This window comes from Leptidea sinapis, chromosome 2 (assembly GCF_905404315.1).
Source record: "Leptidea sinapis chromosome 2, ilLepSina1.1, whole genome shotgun sequence".
In the NCBI taxonomy this organism is placed as follows: domain Eukaryota; kingdom Metazoa; phylum Arthropoda; class Insecta; order Lepidoptera; family Pieridae; genus Leptidea; species Leptidea sinapis.
In genome coordinates, this window is record NC_066266.1 from 27,345,016 (window position 1) to 27,364,919 (window position 19,904).

Sequence of the window (19,904 nt, forward strand, 5' to 3'; positions counted from 1 at the left end):
AGATGCACTGTGAATGCCCTCTGCCCCAGCTAGGGGATACAGGAACTCAAATGAATGAAATGATTATACTGTATTATAGAGCTAGCCTTGTAAATTTGAAAAAAAAAACCGTAAAATATATTTTAAGTTTAATGGCGAAGATGTTTTCGTATTTAATTTAAAATAGAACACTTATAATCAGGTAGGCAATAACATTGATGTGTTTTATGTTACAGTTAAATCAAAACCGGGGAAAAGAACTACGGAAAGAAATCAAATAGAACGTAAATGTGAAATCAATGGCATAAATGTTAGGGACTACTGTGAGGAAGAACGTGAATCAACACATGTTACACAAAATTATAATTTAATGAAAGAAGAAATTATGCACATTCCAAATACAAAACTGAATAGTAAAAGAAAAAATAGCTTGCTTAAAACAATAGTACCGATACAAATCCAGGCAAATAATATTAAAACTGTATGTGGTAAGAATTTCGATCAATCTGATGAGTTGAAGACACATAATAAAATAGATGTTGATGAAAAGTTGTATTCATGTAACATTTGTGGTAAAAGTTTTACTACATCTGGTAATTTAAAGAAACATCAAATGATTCATTCAGGTGAAAAGCCGGACTCGTGCAACATATGTGGTAAAAGTTTCAGTTCGTTGAGTCATTTAAAGACGCATATTAAAATACATACCGGTGATAAGCAATATACATGTAAAATATGTGGTAAAAGTTTCATTCAATATAGTAACTTGAAGATACATAATAGAATTCATACTGGCGAAAAACCGTATTCATGTAGTATCTGTGGTAAGGGTTTTCGACAATATGGTAGTTTTAAGACTCATTGTAGAATTCATTCCGGTGAAAAGCCGTATTCGTGTTATATATGTGGTAAAAGATTCAGTCGATCTAGTTACTTAACGATACATAATACAATTCATACCGGTGAAAAGCGGTATTCTTGTAATATATGTGGCAAGAGTTTCAATGGGTCTGGTCATTTGAAGACGCATAGAAGAATTCATACTGGTGAAAGACCGTATTCCTGTAAAGTTTGTGGTAAGAGATTCAATCAATCTATTGATTTGAAAACACATAATAGAATACATACTGGAGAAAAGCCTTATTCCTGTAATATTTGCGGTAAGTGTTTCAATCAATCAAATGATTTGAAAACACATAATAGGATACATACTGGTGAAAAGCCGTATTCATGTAGTATATGTGGTAAAAGTTTCAACAGATCTTACCATTTGCAAACACATAATAGAATGCATACTGGTGAAAAGCCGTATTCATGTAGCATTTGTGGTAAGAGTTTCACGCGGTCAAGCAGTTTGAAAGTACACACTAGAAAACACCCTGATGAAAAGACTTGATTATTTAAGTTTTTTTAATAACGCCATTATAACACATTTAAATAAAATACAATATTAAGAAGGACTAATAACTAACTAGCTTGTGAATACAGTCATTTCAATTGTCTCCCTAAAAACGTTGAATTGCAAACCGAATTCGCAAAACGTCGATAAATAAATAGTAAAACTGTTTATTTACGCTACTAATTTTGTTTTTTTTTTGTAATTTTATTTTATATTTATTTTGTAATTTTAACTTTACTAATTATTTAAAATTTAACTCTGCTAATTTTTGCATACCTTTCGTAGAAACGCCCATTGTTTTATTGAAACATAAAATATTTTCGCAGGAATACCGAAAGGCACCTGCATGTCGTAGAAGTATTATTAATTTTCAACATTGTATTGAAAGAAGTAGGTAGAATGTACCTTATGGTATTTTTTTTTAATCTAATTTATATATTTGGGCAAGTAACAAATTACACTCTTTACATGCTTAAACTTAAAATATAATTATAAAATGCATAAGAGTTAATTCACTTATAATCTACCACAGCATTCATAATTTTTACTACGCTTATACAACAATAGTTTGAACAATTTATAAACTCATATCTAAAATATTGTAATATATAATTTAAAGTAAAAATGAAAATATGAAAACAAGGTTTCTAAGTCACATGTGTAAATTAATTTAGTAGGTAATTGGAATTATGGTTATGAAATTCCGCCAACAACACTAGTACAAATAGTTTTATATATTGTAAATGTACATGTATTGATAAACAAAAGAAAAAAACATATTTAATTATTTTACAATTTGGACATTTCAATAAAAAAAATGTATAAACAGTCCTAAAGCTTACAAATCAAAGAAAAAATTTAATTTTAAAGAAAATAGATGAACTCGCAAAGACCACCCTCTATAATATAATAGATAACAAAAATTATGCGTTACGTGTGTTGAACGCATGACTGTCGAGGACATATACGAAATCGTAAGCAGTCGTGCGGGTAACACACAGCGCGAACAATAATGTCGCCCTGCAATGAGTTCCCTTTCTGAGGTTAGCAGTGAATGTGTTAAAACCTAGTGTAGAAATTCAATTATATATTTTATAAACTGTAGAATATTTTATTATGTTGCATAATAATTATATTTCTATGTGGTTTCAATATGGTCAAAGAAATTGCATTAATAATTGACCTCCAATTACACTGAGCAAGGAATAAAACATGAGTTATCAGGATGCTGTTTCTTACATATACTCACTCAGGGGCTTTAGCATATACTCAGAACCTTATTCTGTAAATATACAAATGATTTAAGTTTTCTTTAGTGTTAATTCCGCCAATATTTGAAGAAAACTTAAATCATTTGTATAATTATGGATTTTCGCAAAGTAACGACTAATTCAATAAATTTTCTTATTCTATAAAACTTTCTATAACATGCATATTATTCCATTTGAATATCAAAAGTCCATTTTGGCATATACCTGAACGCATTAAAGTATTTTATTGTTTATATCATCCCCACCATCTGGATGTGGGGTATTCATCTACAGCGCGGTTTTCACGGAAATTTCTTCCACGTACAACCATGCTGTTGAAGAAACTACCTTGTGCAGTGTTCAATACGATATTATATGAAAATCAATCTTAATATTTTAAATATGGAATTTATATCATCAGTGTGATTTACTTAGTTTGTATCTTCCAAGCCTTAATGTGAAACAATTTATTGTTACTTACCTAAATATGTTAGAAACCGTAACACAGCAATTGTAATTATTATGACGGGTACTCACGATACATATTTTATATATTTGATGCCGATATTTCGATCCAATTGCATGAATCGTGGTCACGGCGGAACTGCGCTGGCGGTGAGAAACACTCGACACATTGACACTTGACACAGCAAGCCTAGAATACTATTGGAATATAAGCATATATCTGCATCCAATGTACTTCTAAAAGGACGTAGACAATCTGATATAAAATATAGGTATTAATTATTGTGTTACCTAACTGTATGTATTGTTATATTATGTAAACTTAAGCAAAATGGTCAAATTGTAAGTAGAGGTATTTAGTGAGTAATCCATAATATGAAGATGAACATTCTTTTCTGTTATTTGGTTGAGTTCTCGTGACAGGCTTCGTAATTATTGTTTAAATGTCACTTCTTGTGGCGGCGACGTGGGACGGATCGTTCGGTTCCCTAAAATATAGACGAGAGAGGCGATGTCTGGCGCGTGTGGTAGTAGAGTGATCCTGTTACTGGAAACTGCTTTGATGTTCTTGCTCGCAAAATACCTTTATTTATTTACCGTGTGTATGGATTGATGCATCTACTCTACTCAATAACTCTTGTTTTCACGGCGTTCTTTTTTTTTCAGACGTTGAGTATTTTTGTTGCATTACTTTACATATATTGTAATTGAAATGATTTGTAAAAAGAGCTGTAGATATTGATTTAAAAGAGTGTCAATGAGGTTTTGCCAATTCTTCTCATTAAAGCTAAGCCTTTTCCAAAGTGCCGAAAAATATAAAAGAAAAGAAAACTTGTAACATTCACAAGTGTCATTTCCTTGACATACATGAATAAGGTGATTTTGATTTGATATTATTAGATTCGGTGTATATACAGTATTAATAGTTGTCAATTTTATGATGCAAGTTGAAACTTCACCGGTCGCGGTACATTGTGAAAGCGCTAACAATAAATAAAATTTTACTTTTGTTTTGTTGTTTGTTTCTATTTCTTCATATTAAAATATTTTACTATTTAATTTCTATTTCATTGTTAAGGCCACAAATTAGGATATCATCCCCAGCATCTGGATGTGTGGCGGACCTCCACAGTGCGGTTTTCAAGAAACTTTCTTCCACGTACTACAAAGCTTCTTAGTGCGGTGTTTCCGGACAATACAACGGGTACCTTCAAAAAAAGCGCGTATATCGTTAAAGTCCGGCAACGCTCCTGTGATTCCTCTGGTGTTGCAAGAATATGGGCGGCTGTGATCACTTATTACCGGGTGACCCGCACGCTCGATTGTCCTACTTTTCCATAGAAAAAAATAAGTTGTTTATTTTATAGATTCATTCGTGAAACTAATAATAATAGTTAATAATTGTTTTATTTTTTCATAGTTAACCTATTTCAAACTACTTTGTCATTGATAAGGTTAGTATAATATATATTTTTAATTCAAAATTGTAAAGAGTGAAGTTCAGATATTGTTGCGTTATAACAAACGAACTCACAAGTGTAAAGTAGTTACAACTTCGACTGCGATAGATAATACAGAACGTATGATACAGAAAGAGATAGCTATCTGTAGTGTTTTGGGCTTGAAGAAAACTAGTGAATAGAGTATACAAGAGAATACGGATATGTCAAAAGAAAAGATAAATTAAACAATTTATTTTCTCTAATTATTTATTCAGAATTTTTGCGCCTGCACACTGACAGCAGTATTTTACACCCACATGTTGGTTGGTCATTTGTCATTTGACCATTCGTATCATACTGCATGCTATAAGCCTTTTGTAACTCATGGACGAGAATTAAATAAATTTCAATATATATACCAACCTAACTTCTAAAAAAATTATTTCTTTCTGGTAAAATATTTTTTTTATTTATATAAGAGGGGGCAAACGGGCAAGAGGCTCACGGGATGGGGAGTGATGAGGCAACCGCCCATAGACATTCGCAACATCAGTTGTCAAGGGATGCGTTGCCGGCCTTTAAGGTTGTATCTGTTCGGGAAAAGCGCAGCCGGTATTTGACTCCACAAAGTGGCTGTACGAGGCAAAAAATTTCTTGCTGAACGCGCGGTTGTGGAATGCCAGACGTCAACGTGATGCGGGTGGTATTTTGCACGTAATGTCCGGTGGTGGAATTCGACCGCTGGAATCAACCCGAACATTTAATGATATTTAAATAGGCATAGGGTGCCAAGTTCATAAATTTTGTTTTCGAAGGATTTAAAATTAGAGTTTCGATCTGAATAAAGTTCATTTAGGTTGGAATTCAGAAGATTTGTTGCGTGAAAAGCGTCCTTGGTATTGAAAGAGATATACAATTGAATATCGTCAGTTACATATTAAAGAGCAGAGGTCCTAGAATTGACCCCATGGGTAATTCCTCTGTTGATGGGAGCACATCGAGATAATTTATAACTGCCACTGATTAAAATTGATGCTACTGTTTGTGTTCTGATATGTACATAGCCGTAGTAGCCTTCGGGCTTAACCCGCAGTACACTAATTTGGAAAATGATACGTATCAATGGCATCGTATGCCCGGTAATAATCAAAGAGTATTAGCATTGTGGCCTTCCTCCTGAGCATCCCAGATGTTGTCAACAACGTTGAGTTCAGCAGTGGTCGCGCCTACCTGATTGATGGTCTGGTAATATATAAATCGTTTCTAGAAAACGCATTAATTGTTAGTGTTCAATTTTTTCAATAATTTTGGAAGTATAAAAGGAAGTAAATTTGTGAAGTTTTGTAAAAATACAAGTTTTAAAAGTAGAAAATGACCTTTGTTTTAAAATTTTTATTTTTCTCCGATTGAACAGGACTAACACCTTGATTAAACCGAACCTTAACATTGATATGATTATCTTAATATGATTTTAGTTGAGATCTCATAAAAAACATTGGATATAGTAACTAGATACCAATTAAGTTATAATTTCTGCATTTAAAGATTATTTTTAGTTTAATAAATTATTGTGAGAAAATATCAATAGAAAAACTTAAAAATTAACTTTATTATCACATAATCACCTTGCAGTTTTCACTCATTATGTCCCAAGGGTACGAGTGCAATCGTAGTGCCGCTCAGAAGATTTGAGTTTTTCAAGAATCCTGAGCTGAGCGGTACTGCATTGTAATGGGCAGGGCAGTCAATTATCATCAGATTACGTCCTACTCGCCTCGTCCGTGTTAAAAAAACATGGAAAGCTCTATAATTAACCGCCAGCTCTTGGTGTAACTAGAGTATTACCTACATATTCCTCAGGGTAGGTGACGGTGCTAACATTTTAACTGGTTTTGGTGGTAAAAAGTGTTTTATTTAAATGTGTGACACTCGCGTTAATCAAAGAAAATACGATATAAGGTATTTTTATTATTATCTATTTTTAAGACATGTGAGGGTAGTTTCATAATTATTCTTCAACTTTATGGTACAATAAAAATAAACATCGTCCATGGTTCATTATATATTTATTAAAAATGTAACGTAACAATATGCTTACAAATACAATTATGTCAAATCAAACGGAATTTATTAACAATAAATCCTTACAACTATTATAATACTTTATGTAATGACAATTCGTCATTCGTTGCCTAAATATAATGGCGGCACGTAAGTCTAGCACTGAACGAAACGTGGAGGGGATAGCTGCGTACTGTCGCGCACGCTTTACAAATATAACTTTAATTAATTAATAATAAAATAATATTAATGACATTATTTTAATGTAATGACAAATAGTGTAGCGCAGTATGGGTAGGTACTGTTGCGAACGAAAATATTATACTTTGAAAAATATTTAATGCTAAAGTATGAAGTACTTCTGTACAAAGTTAATTACGTGCCAGAGTTGTCAAAAAAATCTTTACAATAGAATATGTGCGTGTGCGCGAGTGTGTATTTAACAGACCAACTCAAACTTATCAATAAAAATAATAACAATACAATTCAGAACGTGACTGTACACTGGAAGTGCCCGGGGTGTCGTATCGGTACGGGGGACGGAATACGACTGGCGAGCCAATCGCTACAACGCTATGCCCCCCTAGATACTTTACTTTTGACTTCTGCACAATAACGGCCAGCGTAAGACTTACGTACCGCCCTTATAACAAACATAATTCAGTCTTTCGCAAAATTGAAAATAAGTAATGAGCAATAATGGTATTGACCATACGCCTATTGACTTACAATATAGTAGTGGTATATACGAAAGAATAAATCACATAACTTCTGTTAAAATACGGAATGGTTTAATATACTGTGTACGTACCAGTCAAAACTAGTAATCCTCTGAAATAGGGTAAAAATATCGTGTGTATAATTTCAAAATACATCGTTAATAATTTAATCACTACATATTATAAAACAATTTCCTTCGCTACGTCTGTGTGTCTGTTCGCGATAAACTCTAAAACTACGGCACTAATTTTCATGCTGTTTTCAGCGATGGTGGTTCTCGGAGAAGGTCTTAGTATAAAATTTGTCGTAAAAGTTTTTGTACACATTAATGATATTTGTTGGAGGTGTCGGACAAAAATAAGCTTTCAACGAAAACGCTGTGTAAGCGTGAGTTATATCAAATTAATGTATGGTGGAATTATGTATCTTATATAGGTCTATAGAAAAGTCCGCGATGACATATGTCTACCTATTAACACATTGGGCGCTGAAACACAACAGCTGTGGTTTATCGATGTGGTGCGTCATTTACAAAATAATCGATGCACTGTAGCGGCTTAACGCAGAGTGCGTTCTTTGTGATAGCCAGGTCGTTATATAGCATGTCGCAAATTGCTCAACGCGGTATTTGCAGTTTCGATAACATTAATGAAGTAAATTCACGCAACTAAATAAAGAAAAAAAAAATTCTATATATTTTTCCCTTTCTCTTTCCCCTAAAAAATCATGCATATACCCTATTCTGTATCTTATTTAAGTTTACAGAAAAGTCCATATTATATAAGTTTACAGAAAGAGTATATATCTATCTCTTAAGGATAACATATATATATTTTATATTATAAACTATATCCATTTTAAAAAATTGGCAATTGTAAAGCGGTAATGTAAAATCTGTTTAAACAATTACTTTAGTATATCTAACTAAATATTTATTACTTCATATTATAAAATCATTCAGAAATACGCTCTTGTTTCATTTTAACTCTTTTAGAACACATTTTCGATGGCTTTAGACTACTTTATTCCCGAATATTTACATTTTTTTTATTAGCAGAACAGCGTCTATCGGGTCACCTAAGTCCTATATAATTTAAATTTAATTGGTAATTAAAATACAATATAATAGTATAAATTGTTAACATGCAATATTACAATTATTAATGATGATTAATGAAATAAATATATTTTAACCGTCTTATTCACAATTTTAAACTATCAATAAGTAAATCAATTATTAACTACATAAGGTTTATTTTTCTGTAAGGAACTAGACTGGGTTTGAATCTGGGGTGGAATCTAATACATGCCTCATGTACTATATACATAAGTATCAATTTATCGTAATATGTGTTTAAACATTTATTGAAGAGAAAACTTCTTCGACGGCGTTGAGCACTTTTCTTGGGATGGGTATAAAACGTTAAACTCGCGTCAGGACACGTGGCCTGATCGACAATTCGTAAGACAGTCATTGAAATTATGGATGAAAGTTGATTTTTATGGGAGATAAATTTTTAGTGTAAGATAATTGTTATAGTTTTGAAGTGTCAAATTTTTATGTAATTTTAGTTAATGTAAATTTATGTACGATAGCGCAATAAACGAATATTGTAATTAATCACAGAAATGCTGGTACTTTTATTAACTTCAAAAGGATGTGGAACTTCAATTCCATCAGTATTTTTTTATGTATGTATTATTATATGAGGCAGTGAGTTTCTTGCTACTTCTTCTCATTAGCTCAACCCAACGAAGTAGCGGTAAATTCAATAAGAAACAATATTTTTTTGACATTCATAAGTGTCATTTCCGTGACCTACATGAATAAAGTGTTTTTGAATTTGAATTTAAAATTTGAATATACCAATTAGGCCGACATTTATGATCCGATTTACATGATTTGAAATTTGATATAATTTGGCCCAGTACTTTTCATTTTATGTTTATTTTTGTTTACGTGGATTATTATGGTTTGTGTACGGCTTTTTAGGAGTTTATATTTGTTGATTATATATTATTATAAAGTATTAACCCATGTCCCGATCAGTAGGTATTAGGCTATCTATTTTTATCTACTTATATATCTATCATTTAAAGCTAACAAAGTTCTTTCACGACATTTCAATCTCTCACATGAAATCGATTTTTTCGGAATCGATTCCGTTTCTTGTGATCTATATTTTATAAAGGTCGCGGCACCTTTCGTAGGCCTACCCATAGTTTCTTTAAAAAATTCTGTTTTATATATATGACCATAAAAAGCAACGAAATCTCATAGTTTACGTGATATTATCTAGAAAAATCCTACTGTTTATAAAACAACCTATTGCAGACACTAAAAAGTACAAAAAAACATCACGCTTAAAAAGAACAATTTTAAAAACTCAAAGGTATAAAATATCTTGATAAAGAATTAATTTAATACTCTTATGGAAAACCTGATACCTTTAATATTAATAAAATACGACCTATTGATAATTTTATTTTAAACGAGCCATTCTTGTGTATATATAATCTGAATCTCGAAAACGGCTCTAAAATTTAGTATAAAGGGGATTTCGGGGGCGGTAAATCGATCTAGCTAGGTTTCAATTTAAAAAAAATGTTTTATCCGTGTTTTAATGAGAAACAGCTACAATAACATTAGAATACAAATATAAATTCTGCCACTATATACAAGACTATAATAGCTCAGATGGGACATTGGATGATCCGGAAAGCAGAAGACCCCGGCTCGAATCCAGATGTCCTATTAGTATTTTTTTTTGTTTCAAGTTTTGTACATTCTTAGAAATCCGAGCAAGACAAAATCGGTCGTCCGGATATTGTATATTATAAGAGATAATGTTTAAATGTGTGAACTCTTGTTGCCTATTCTTCAATTCACAAAAGAAAGTAGAAACCCACAGCTATATCAACCGATCATTTCCTTTCAGTTCATTTATGCACTTCTATCAGCTAAATAAAAATAAAAAAAATCTCCACCTTGACATTGGCTGAATCCATTCAATTTAAAAATAGGATTGGAGAATTCGAGCCATTTAATATAAAAAAAAATGTGTGAATATGGGTACGCTGGTTTTTATGTATTCATAATGCTATACTACTTCTACTATCTTTGTGTTCTGTGGTTATTACAGAGCGGGAGTTATTAAAAAAACTCCGGGTAATTTATTCATAATATTCAAACTCATTCAACCAATTTGAAACGGCACTAGATGTTGCTTCATCATGAGAAATCATCAAAATACATTAATGTAACAAATATTTACTGTATCATAATTTATGTTGTTACACCATTATGTACTTTTTCATGTAACTTCAAATCAATAGATCTAATGAAACTCTTATTACATATACTACATGAATACGGCTTTTCACCAGTATGTATTCTATTATGTGTTCTCAAAGCTTGAGATCGATTGAATTGCTTTCCACACACACTACATGCATATCGCTTTTCACCAGTGTGTATACTGTAATGAATTTTCAAATCACTAGATCTATTGAAACTCTTACCACACAAATAACATGAATACGGCTTTTCACCAGTATGTGTTCTATTGTGTATTTTCAAAGCTTGAGGTCGATTGAATCGCTTTCCACACACACTACATGGATACCGCTTTTCACCAGTATGTATTGTATTATGTGTGTTGAGATGACCTAAAACGTTGAAACTCTTTCCACATATATTACATGAATACGGTTTTTCACCGGTATGAATTCTTTTATGTATCGTCAAATGAGTAGATCGATTGAAACTTTTACCACATTCATTACACGTATACGGCTTTTCACCTGTATGAATTCTACTATGCGTCTTCAAATTACCAAGTTGACTAAAATTTTTACCACATATATTACAAGAATACTGCTTTTCACCTGTATGCACTTTATTATGCGACTTCAATTGACCTAATAAATTAAATCTTTTACCACATACATTGCATGAGTGCGGCTTTTCACCTGCATGTATACTTTTATGTGCTTTTAAATTACTGGATCGATTAAAACTTTTACCACACAAATCACATGAATACACCTTTTCATCAGCATCTGTTTTATTACATTTCTTCAAATCATTAGTTTTGCTCTTTAACGGAACTGTTGATTTCGACGTCAAATTTCGTTCGACGCTATCCGAGTCACTGACTTCTTCACAATTTTGTTGTAATTCATTTCTCTCTTTAGTTCTACTTACTGTTCCTTCTGTAACATAAAATACAACATGAATTAAACAAACTATTACTGGGCAGCAGATTTTAATTTGTGATTTTTTAACTTTTTATAAAAAAGTGCCAACTTTTAATAGATAAGTAAATAATATTTCATTTTACAAAAACATAATCGTACTTAACAATATGCTATATTTTAAATTGATAACCCTCACTTCTGGGATAAAGTACACAAATTTTGGTTAGGTCAAAGACACAACCTGAGAGTTGAACAAAGACATTCAAGATTTATGAAAATTACGTCACTCGAACGGTTGGCTCAGTGGAAAGATCGCTCGCACGGAACGCGAGAAGATGCGGGTTCGAGTCCCGCATCGTTTAAAATTTTGTTTTTATACTTAATTTGTATAATCTTACTTACCATCAGAATGAGAATTAACATCCGCGAATCTCTGGTTGACTGCTAATACATTCTCATATGATTGTTCATTTGTTGATGATTTTATCTGGGAGTCCAAGGAGCAGGCTGAAAGTTTGAATTAGCTCGAAGTGAACAAATAATTTTGTAAGGTGCTGCATCCAATATATGAATTGTGGTAGTTAAAAGTGTTTTAAACAAATCTAATATATAAAATTCTCATGTCGCGGTGTTTGTAGTTAAACTCCTTCGAAACGGCTTGACCGATTCTCATGAAATTATGAGTGCATATTGGGTAGGTCTGAGAATCGGACAACATCTATTTTTCATCCTCCTAAATGTTAAGGTGGTCCACTTAAATTTTGTTTTTAAATTTTTTTGACATTTTTATTTTAAATTTGTTTGATTATGAGTCAGCATTAAAAAATACATACAACTTCAAATTTTCACTCATCTACGATCAACAGTTACATTTGTATCGCGATATTACATTACACAATACATTTTACACGTTTGCTGGGTCAGCTTAATATATATATTTCTTTTGTGCGTCTGTTGTAACTGAACTCCTTCTAAACGGCTGGACTGATTTTAATGAAACTTTCTGTATGTCTTCAGGTGGATTCGAGAATGGTTAAGATTCACAATTGAACTACCTCCTAAACGGCTGGACCGATTTTGATGATTTTTTTTGGGTGTTCCAGTGAATTTTAAATTGGTTTAGATTCTCGATTCCGCCCATATCAAATTTAAGACGTGTGTACAGGACAACGTCTGTCGGGTCCACTAGTATTTAATAAAAAGTAATAGAGAATCAACTGTATAAATATAAATTATCGTATATTGGATGCATCAACCTTTAGAGTTTGAACTCTTTGTTTGTGTAAGGATACTTCGTGAAAACGATGGTTAAGATTACTGTCACAATAAATAATAGCATCCAACAAATACACTGGTTTGTTAATGATACCACATGACCTGGCACCATGACTACAGGGCACCAAAAGCAGTATCCGTTCACGAGTTGACATATGGACCAGCCATTATCACCTTTGTACATATTTGAGCGAAGGAGACTACCCCACACACGACGCTAACTCAACTCAACCATTAATTTGTAATAATAATAATTTATTTCTCTTAAAAAGATAGGTTTACAGCAACTAGTGGCCGGAGTCACCTTTTAGGCAAATAATGCCTGTACCAGGTGTCTCCGCTCTTCCAATTCAGCAATGTTTTAATTTAAACAAAAGTTTTATTGACATGGTAGTGAAATAATAATAAAGTTATGAAATGAATATAATAAGATTATGAAATGAATAAAAATTTACGATTCAAATATTTGGAAAGTAATTTTTGAACACCTTAACAATACAGCGACATAATGAAGTTGCAATGTGCAAAGAAGGTAAGCATCAGTTTCTTTGCTATTCTATTAAATTATTGTAAAATAATATATTATATATAGGTATAGCATTTGATAAATAAAAAGCTAAACACATATTCACACACACATACATACACACACAAACACACGCACTAAATTATATATAATAGTTTTTATGTTCATAATTTGTTACATAACTCCCATTGTTAGACCTTAAAATATGTTGATGATTGTTCTTTTGACATTTTACATTGCACAACTGGGAAGAGACTGACCCCCATGTCACGGGCTGTCCTAGTTTGGGGGACGAGGGTAATTTTAAGCAATTTTTTTTTGCAACAATAAAAGATTTATTATTATTATATTATGTTCAGTGACTTGTTATTAATAATTTTTTGTACGCCACAGCATGCGGGCAAGGAATGGAGAACTTTTATTGTGATTTGAAACATCTTATGCATACCCATGCCTACAAATAAATGATAAAATGAAACAAAAAATTCGACTTGAATGGCCAAAAATATTTTACTGCTATATTTATTCTACATCAGTTTCTCACTGGCTTTTGGCTGCTGTGAATAATAGAATTTTAATAAGTCAAACTATTCCATATATTATTGTATAATCTTACCTGTTTTCTCACGCTCTTTAACATCTATATCCTCGTTAAACTCCTGTTTAATGAAGACTGTGTGTTTCGTGTTGTCCTTGTTCAGGTTTACATTCACATCACTGTTACACTCTGGCAGATTTAAGGATTCTGAAAATGTAACACCAATAACCTATTGTTGAACACTCAACTTAATTAGGCATAAAAGGCATGTATTTTGTCAAAAATTGATTCTTTTACAATTCTTTATGATGTCATTTCTAATATACTAGATACTACTTCCGCTTCGGAAACAAATGGCGCTCTGAGAGTGAAAAAGCGGCGCAAGAAACTCTCCAAGCTTTCTGGTTTTGCGCTCTTTTTAATCAAAATATACAATATTGTACTGTCATTGCTATTGCTATAAAATAATCATAATCAAGTCGCAGGCTGTCCGATCACTTATTAAGGTTGGAGTAGCAGGATTAACGACAGAGCCATTTTTTTTTAAAAACATTTAAATTTATTTATTGAATTTACCCTTAAAACTATTATGTATCTAATGAAGCCTACTAGAATTAGTTACAAGCAATCCCTTATTTGTAGTGTTATAATAATGAAAATCACTATTAAGAGCAAACAGGTGACATATTTTCAGATTACTTTAAGTAATAATAATTTTTTATAGTAATTCTTATTAAACACCGATCTCCATAAGGATCTTAACATCAAGTTTGTTGACAAAGCTCATCAACATGGACTTCATCATCACATGAACGTCGAGGCAATCCAGCTCCTCGACAACACTGATATATTAAGAAGACTAAAACAAACAAAACCATTTGAGTTAGTGTAATGCTAGTGAATTACTGTAAAACAATATAAAAAAAAAAAGATATTATAGACACATAGACAAAGTCACTTCCCCTTAATAGAGACATTAAGTAATGTGTTAATACACACACTCTTACGGCCGTTCCCAATATTCAGTCTATCTCTTACTTGAGATAAAAATCGTGGCTGCCGTTGACTTTTCTGAATGACTTCTCGGGTATATTGAGACAGCTTCAGATTATTGACAGCTAATTACTGACAGTAGATAGTAGTAATTTATCTGTATCTGTAGATAGTATATTAGGAAGGGCCGTTAATTTAATCTATCCAGACGAACAACTAGAGAGATAAGCATTCCACTTTAACTTAAACAAGTTAAAGTGGAACTACTTATTAGCCTAATGTGAGTTATGATTGTAATACAAGTGTATCAACATTATAACTATTTTTTTTTTAAATAATTTAAATTAGGGACGAGACGAGTAGGGCGCTCAGCTGAAGGTAATTGATACGCCCCAGCCAGTACTGAAAAACACAAAAATTCTGAGCGGCAAAACAATTGCGTTCGTCACTTTGAGACATAAGATGTTAAGTCTCATTTACCCTATAATTTCACTAGCTACGGCACCCCTCAGACGCAGTAATGTTTACAAATTACTGCTTCACGGCAGAAATAGGCGCCGGTATGGTATCCATAATCTAGCCGGTATCCTGTGCAAATTACTGGTACTAGCTGAATCGACAGATTTTGTTCAGTACATAATAAATAAAATACTATTTTTTTATGAATTTGCCAATAATATTTCGAAACATCAAGAATTATTTCGTAAAATATGCTGCCTGTTGATATAACGAAATTGTTTCACAGCAGAACTGTCAAACTGTGTGTCACTAAATTCTCTCATATATAAAATATGCCCATACAATAGATATAAAAATAATTATGGTTCCCAAGTTGGACTAAAAGCACTCCATGAAGTAATCCCCATTAAAATCTGTTCATTACTTTAGAAGTTCACTGGAAACAAATATCAGGATACTGGATTTATATAAGATACTAGCGGACCCGACAGACGGTGTCCTGTACGCACGTCTTAAATTTGAAAAATCGGTCCAGCCGTTAGGAGGAGTTCACTAACATACACATGAGCAGGAGAAATATATTATATGGACGGAATTGAGAATCTAAACCAATCTCAAATTCACTGGAACACACAGAAAAAATCATCAAAATCGGTCCAGCCGTTTAGGAGGTAGTTCAATTGTGAATCTATACCATTCTCGAATCCACCTGAAGACGCACACCAATCTCAAATTCATTGAAACACACAAAAAATCATCAAAATCGGTCCAGCCGTTTAGGAGGTGGTTCAATTGTGAATCTAAACCATTCTCGAATCCACCTGAAGACACACCAATCTCAAATTCATTGAAACACAGAAAAAAATCATCAAAATCGGTCCAGCCGTTTAGGCGGTAGTTCAATTATGAATCTAAACCATTCTCAAATTGACCTGAAGACACACAGAAAGTTTCATTAAAATCGGTCCAGCCGTTTAGGAGGAGTTCAGTTACAACACACACACAAAATAAATATATATATTAAGACTAGCTGAGCCAGCAAACATTGTATTGCCGATATTCAAATCGCGATACAAAAGTAACTGTTGATCGTAGATGGGTGAAAATTTGAAGTTGTATGTATTTTTTAATGCTGACTCATAATCAAAAACTTAAAAAAAATTGCAAATAAATAAAAATTGGCGTGGACCACCCTTAACATTTAGGGGATGAAAAATAGATGTTGTCCGATTCTCAGACCTACCCAATATGCACTCACATGGGAATCGGTCAAGCCGTTTCGAAGGAGTTTAACTACAAACACCGCGACATGAGAATTTTATATATTAGATGTTCCCTAGAGGAGAGAAAAAACATTATTTAAGAATGCAGATTGTGGTTGGAGCTGTTAATAAATAAATTATTAATAAATTACCAGATAATTTGAGTTCTTCACTATCTATTTCCTCCCTAATCTCTCTTTTTATGGTCACTTCAATTTGGTATTCTTTTGTGTTAATATCGTCATCACTATTTTGTTCTGAAATATTAAATAAATCGTTAATTTCTCTATAATTAATCACTGACTAGTAAAAAAAGAAGGACTCCGCGCCGTGATATTAGCAAATGAAGCAGCTTTATGCTAGTGTGTGTGCGGTTACGGGGTACACCAGATAAACAATTTTTTTTCCCTTAAATAATCATATATCAACAAATACTTTTACAGTATTGTTTTTACGACGGATTTTTAAAATATTTTATTGCGACGCAAACTGATTTGTCACAGACGATGGCAAATCTTATAATGGCGACCGATCGGCATGTATTAGTGTAAGTGTATGCGTGGGGCTATGTATTTACACGTTTACCGGCTTGTTTTGGTGCCTCACTATTATGTAAGGTGACACGGAGTCCTTCTTATATTATTATTACTATATTGTAGGAAGTTACAGGACAGGTTGAAGACGTTTATAATATGTGCTGTCTCCCTGGCGTGGACATTCCCCTACAACCATTGACAATTTAGTGTGTTACTCACATAACTAACCGGGTTCAACATCAAACACACTCCCAGAAGTCTTTACGAAGGAGAAGAGGTTGCTAAGGCTTCTGCAGGAATCGGGGTAGCAGGAATAACAAATATATTCCCACACACGCAAAATAGGCGCACAGTCGTAGAGTTGCGATTCTACCATACCATACCATACCATTGGGTGTTACTCTGTTTAATAACTGTTTGAATATTAGACATTGTGATATTATTGGTAATTTAGCTTAGAGTTTGTTTCATTTAAAATTTTGTACTATTTTTGTTTGTGATGTTTTAGTAGGTCGTGTTAAAATAATATATAAAAATACCTTTTGGTCTTATTTCCTAGAATATATTATATTCCACTAACTTGGTAATGTGGTCAGATTTCTTATACTGAAATAGACCAAAGAGACTTCATTTTTATATACAAACACAAAAATTTTGTCACCAACAATATGTTAGTAGACTCCACTCTTTCGTAACATAATTATAAGATAGTTAATACATAGTTCAATTTAAGAAAGAAAGAAAATTATTAGATTTGATCACATAGTTAACAAAGAATAAAATAAAATTAACAAAAAGAATATTTACAATAAAACAACACTAAATCTAGAATAAAAGCAACAATAATTGTTGCATGTGATCAAATACAGGTCTCTCACTCTGCATTGTGCTGCAGCAAGCTGCAGCGCTGGTATTTGAGTGGGAGCCTTACTTGGGTGCCATCACAGATACAGCCTGGTCAAGTTATCAATAAATTACTAACTAATTAAAATTAAATGATGGGAAACAACAAAAACTAAATAAAATAAACGAAATACAAATAAAAATAAAACAGGGCGATAAAACAAAGCAGTATTACTAAACACAACCACTGCCTGTAGGCAGAAAGGACGTACGGATGTATGAATCTAAGTGCTGGAATGATTAATTTAAATTTTTTTTTGTGTAGTTAAAAGATAATATATAATATTGACACACTTTTTACACAAATTATCTTGCCCCAAGTTAAGAATAAAATATATAGCCTGTGTTATGGGTTACAAGACAATGATATATTTAATACAATATACCTACTTAAACATACATAAATTCATATAAACATACATAAATACATTTAAACATCCATGACATGGAAACAAACATCCATATTCATCAAATAAATGATTGCACCTACCGGGATTCGAATCCGGGACCTCTAGCTTAGTAGGTAGAATCGCTAAATGATTTTAGTAGATATATTTTATAAGTGTTTGTTGTGAGTTATGCTGGAGCAAATAACACTTTATTATGAACAAAAGCAGCTCTCTCAATGTCTCAAAGTATGTGTCATGACACATACTTCCATTCAAAGTGATGAGTCACTAAATATAGTGTTTACTAAAATTATCAAACATCTTAATAAATTTACTTTAATTACCTGATAATTCAGGGTCTTCCATTTCCTTTTTAATCTCAATTTTAATAAATTTTTCACCGTCCATCATGAATTCTATCAGATACAATTAATAATCTAGATATCCTATTTAATTCAATCACAGTTTTGAAATATAAACTTTTTAAATGTGGCCATGTGGTGGGGCCAGTGAAAATCTATAATTGTGTTATCTCTAATTAGGTGATGGTAGTCAAAGAGAATTTTAACACTACATCCAGTGGTGGTAGAAGATGATGATCCTATAACAAAAAGAATATATATGCAAAATTGTGACTATATCATTGACAAAACTGTCAATGTAAAGATAATTCTGAAGTTTTCCAAATGTCAAGCAACCTGGTTAATAAAACATTATACATCTGAATTTAACCAATCATAAGCAAAATGTCTATTTGTAAACATTTTGCATATTCTTGGTTGAGTTGACGAGTGGACACATAGAGTTTACTAACTAACAGCCATTTTCAATAATGTATCTCTAGTTACGGATACATTGGTTTCATTGTTTAATAACAAGATCTTATCCAATGCTTAATGTATATAGGTTATGGAAATATAAGTAAGTGTAAAAGGATAGATTTGTCTACCTCTAGTAAGTAGTAGTAAGTTAAACTAAGGATAGATAGGTTATTGAAAATAGACAAAGTGAGTGATCCTTCTCAGCTTTTGAAAACATAATCTAGTATAATCAGGGCTCAACTACTCAGCAGTTTAGTAGAAGTTGTATATTTTGAAACAGTGACCCCAACTATACCTTAAATGACTTCTATAATTATTGACTAAAATTAATACTGTTTCACTTTTGGTGTTGTTACCTAAACTTTTACAGACATGTTGATAATATATTGTTTGTTGAAGTTATTTATACATGTACACAAACAGATTAGTTTTTTAATGTGTTAGATTAAATAAAAATTATAATTGGAGTTGTGAAAAAATAATAATTTATTTCATTTGACCTGTAAAGAATAAACAAAAGTGTTAACACTTCTTCGAACAAAAATCATATAAAAAACACATGAGTTTCTTTTACCAATGCTAACCAGTGCCAAAGCTAGTTTTTTACCAAAACTGAAGCTTAGTACAGTCACTAACAGCCGTTCCCAATATTCAGTCTATCTCATATCACATGAGATAAAAATCGC

General features: G+C 32.2%; 2 protein-coding genes across 2 annotated transcripts; one reads left to right on the forward strand and one right to left on the reverse strand.

The window, feature by feature from the left end:
- The first annotated feature begins 246 nt into the window (after positions 1 to 246).
- On the forward strand, positions 247 to 4,102 carry LOC126974781 (zinc finger protein 239-like). Its single transcript, XM_050822463.1, has one exon. The coding sequence runs from the start codon at positions 350 to 352 to the stop codon at positions 1,373 to 1,375; it is 1,026 nt and encodes a 341-aa protein (XP_050678420.1). The 5' UTR covers positions 247 to 349; the 3' UTR covers positions 1,376 to 4,102.
- A 2,482-nt stretch (positions 4,103 to 6,584) lies between these two features.
- LOC126974374 (zinc finger protein 239-like) lies at positions 6,585 to 18,805 on the reverse strand. Its single transcript, XM_050821851.1, has 3 exons — positions 18,742 to 18,805; positions 16,722 to 16,826; positions 6,585 to 11,531 (listed from the first exon to the last, which is right to left on the reverse strand). The coding sequence occupies exons 1-3, from the start codon at positions 18,803 to 18,805 to the stop codon at positions 10,603 to 10,605; spliced, it is 1,098 nt and encodes a 365-aa protein (XP_050677808.1). The 3' UTR covers positions 6,585 to 10,602.
- Positions 18,806 to 19,904: the final 1,099 nt, after the last annotated feature.

Excerpts from the sequence above, each read along its gene's own strand:
- LOC126974374 (XM_050821851.1), bottom strand. The coding sequence starts at position 18,805 with ATGGACGGTGAAAAATTTATTAAAATTGAGATTAAAAAGGAAATGGAA. Across the intron at positions 16,827-18,741 it reads GGAAGACCCTGAATTATCAG|AACAAAATAGTGATGACGAT; the intron begins GTAATTAAAGTA and ends TTAATATTTCAG. Across the intron at positions 11,532-16,721 it reads TGAAGAACTCAAATTATCTG|AAGGAACAGTAAGTAGAACT; the intron begins GTAATTTATTAA and ends TTTATGTTACAG.
- LOC126974781 (XM_050822463.1), top strand. The coding sequence starts at position 350 with ATGAAAGAAGAAATTATGCACATTCCAAATACAAAACTGAATAGTAAA.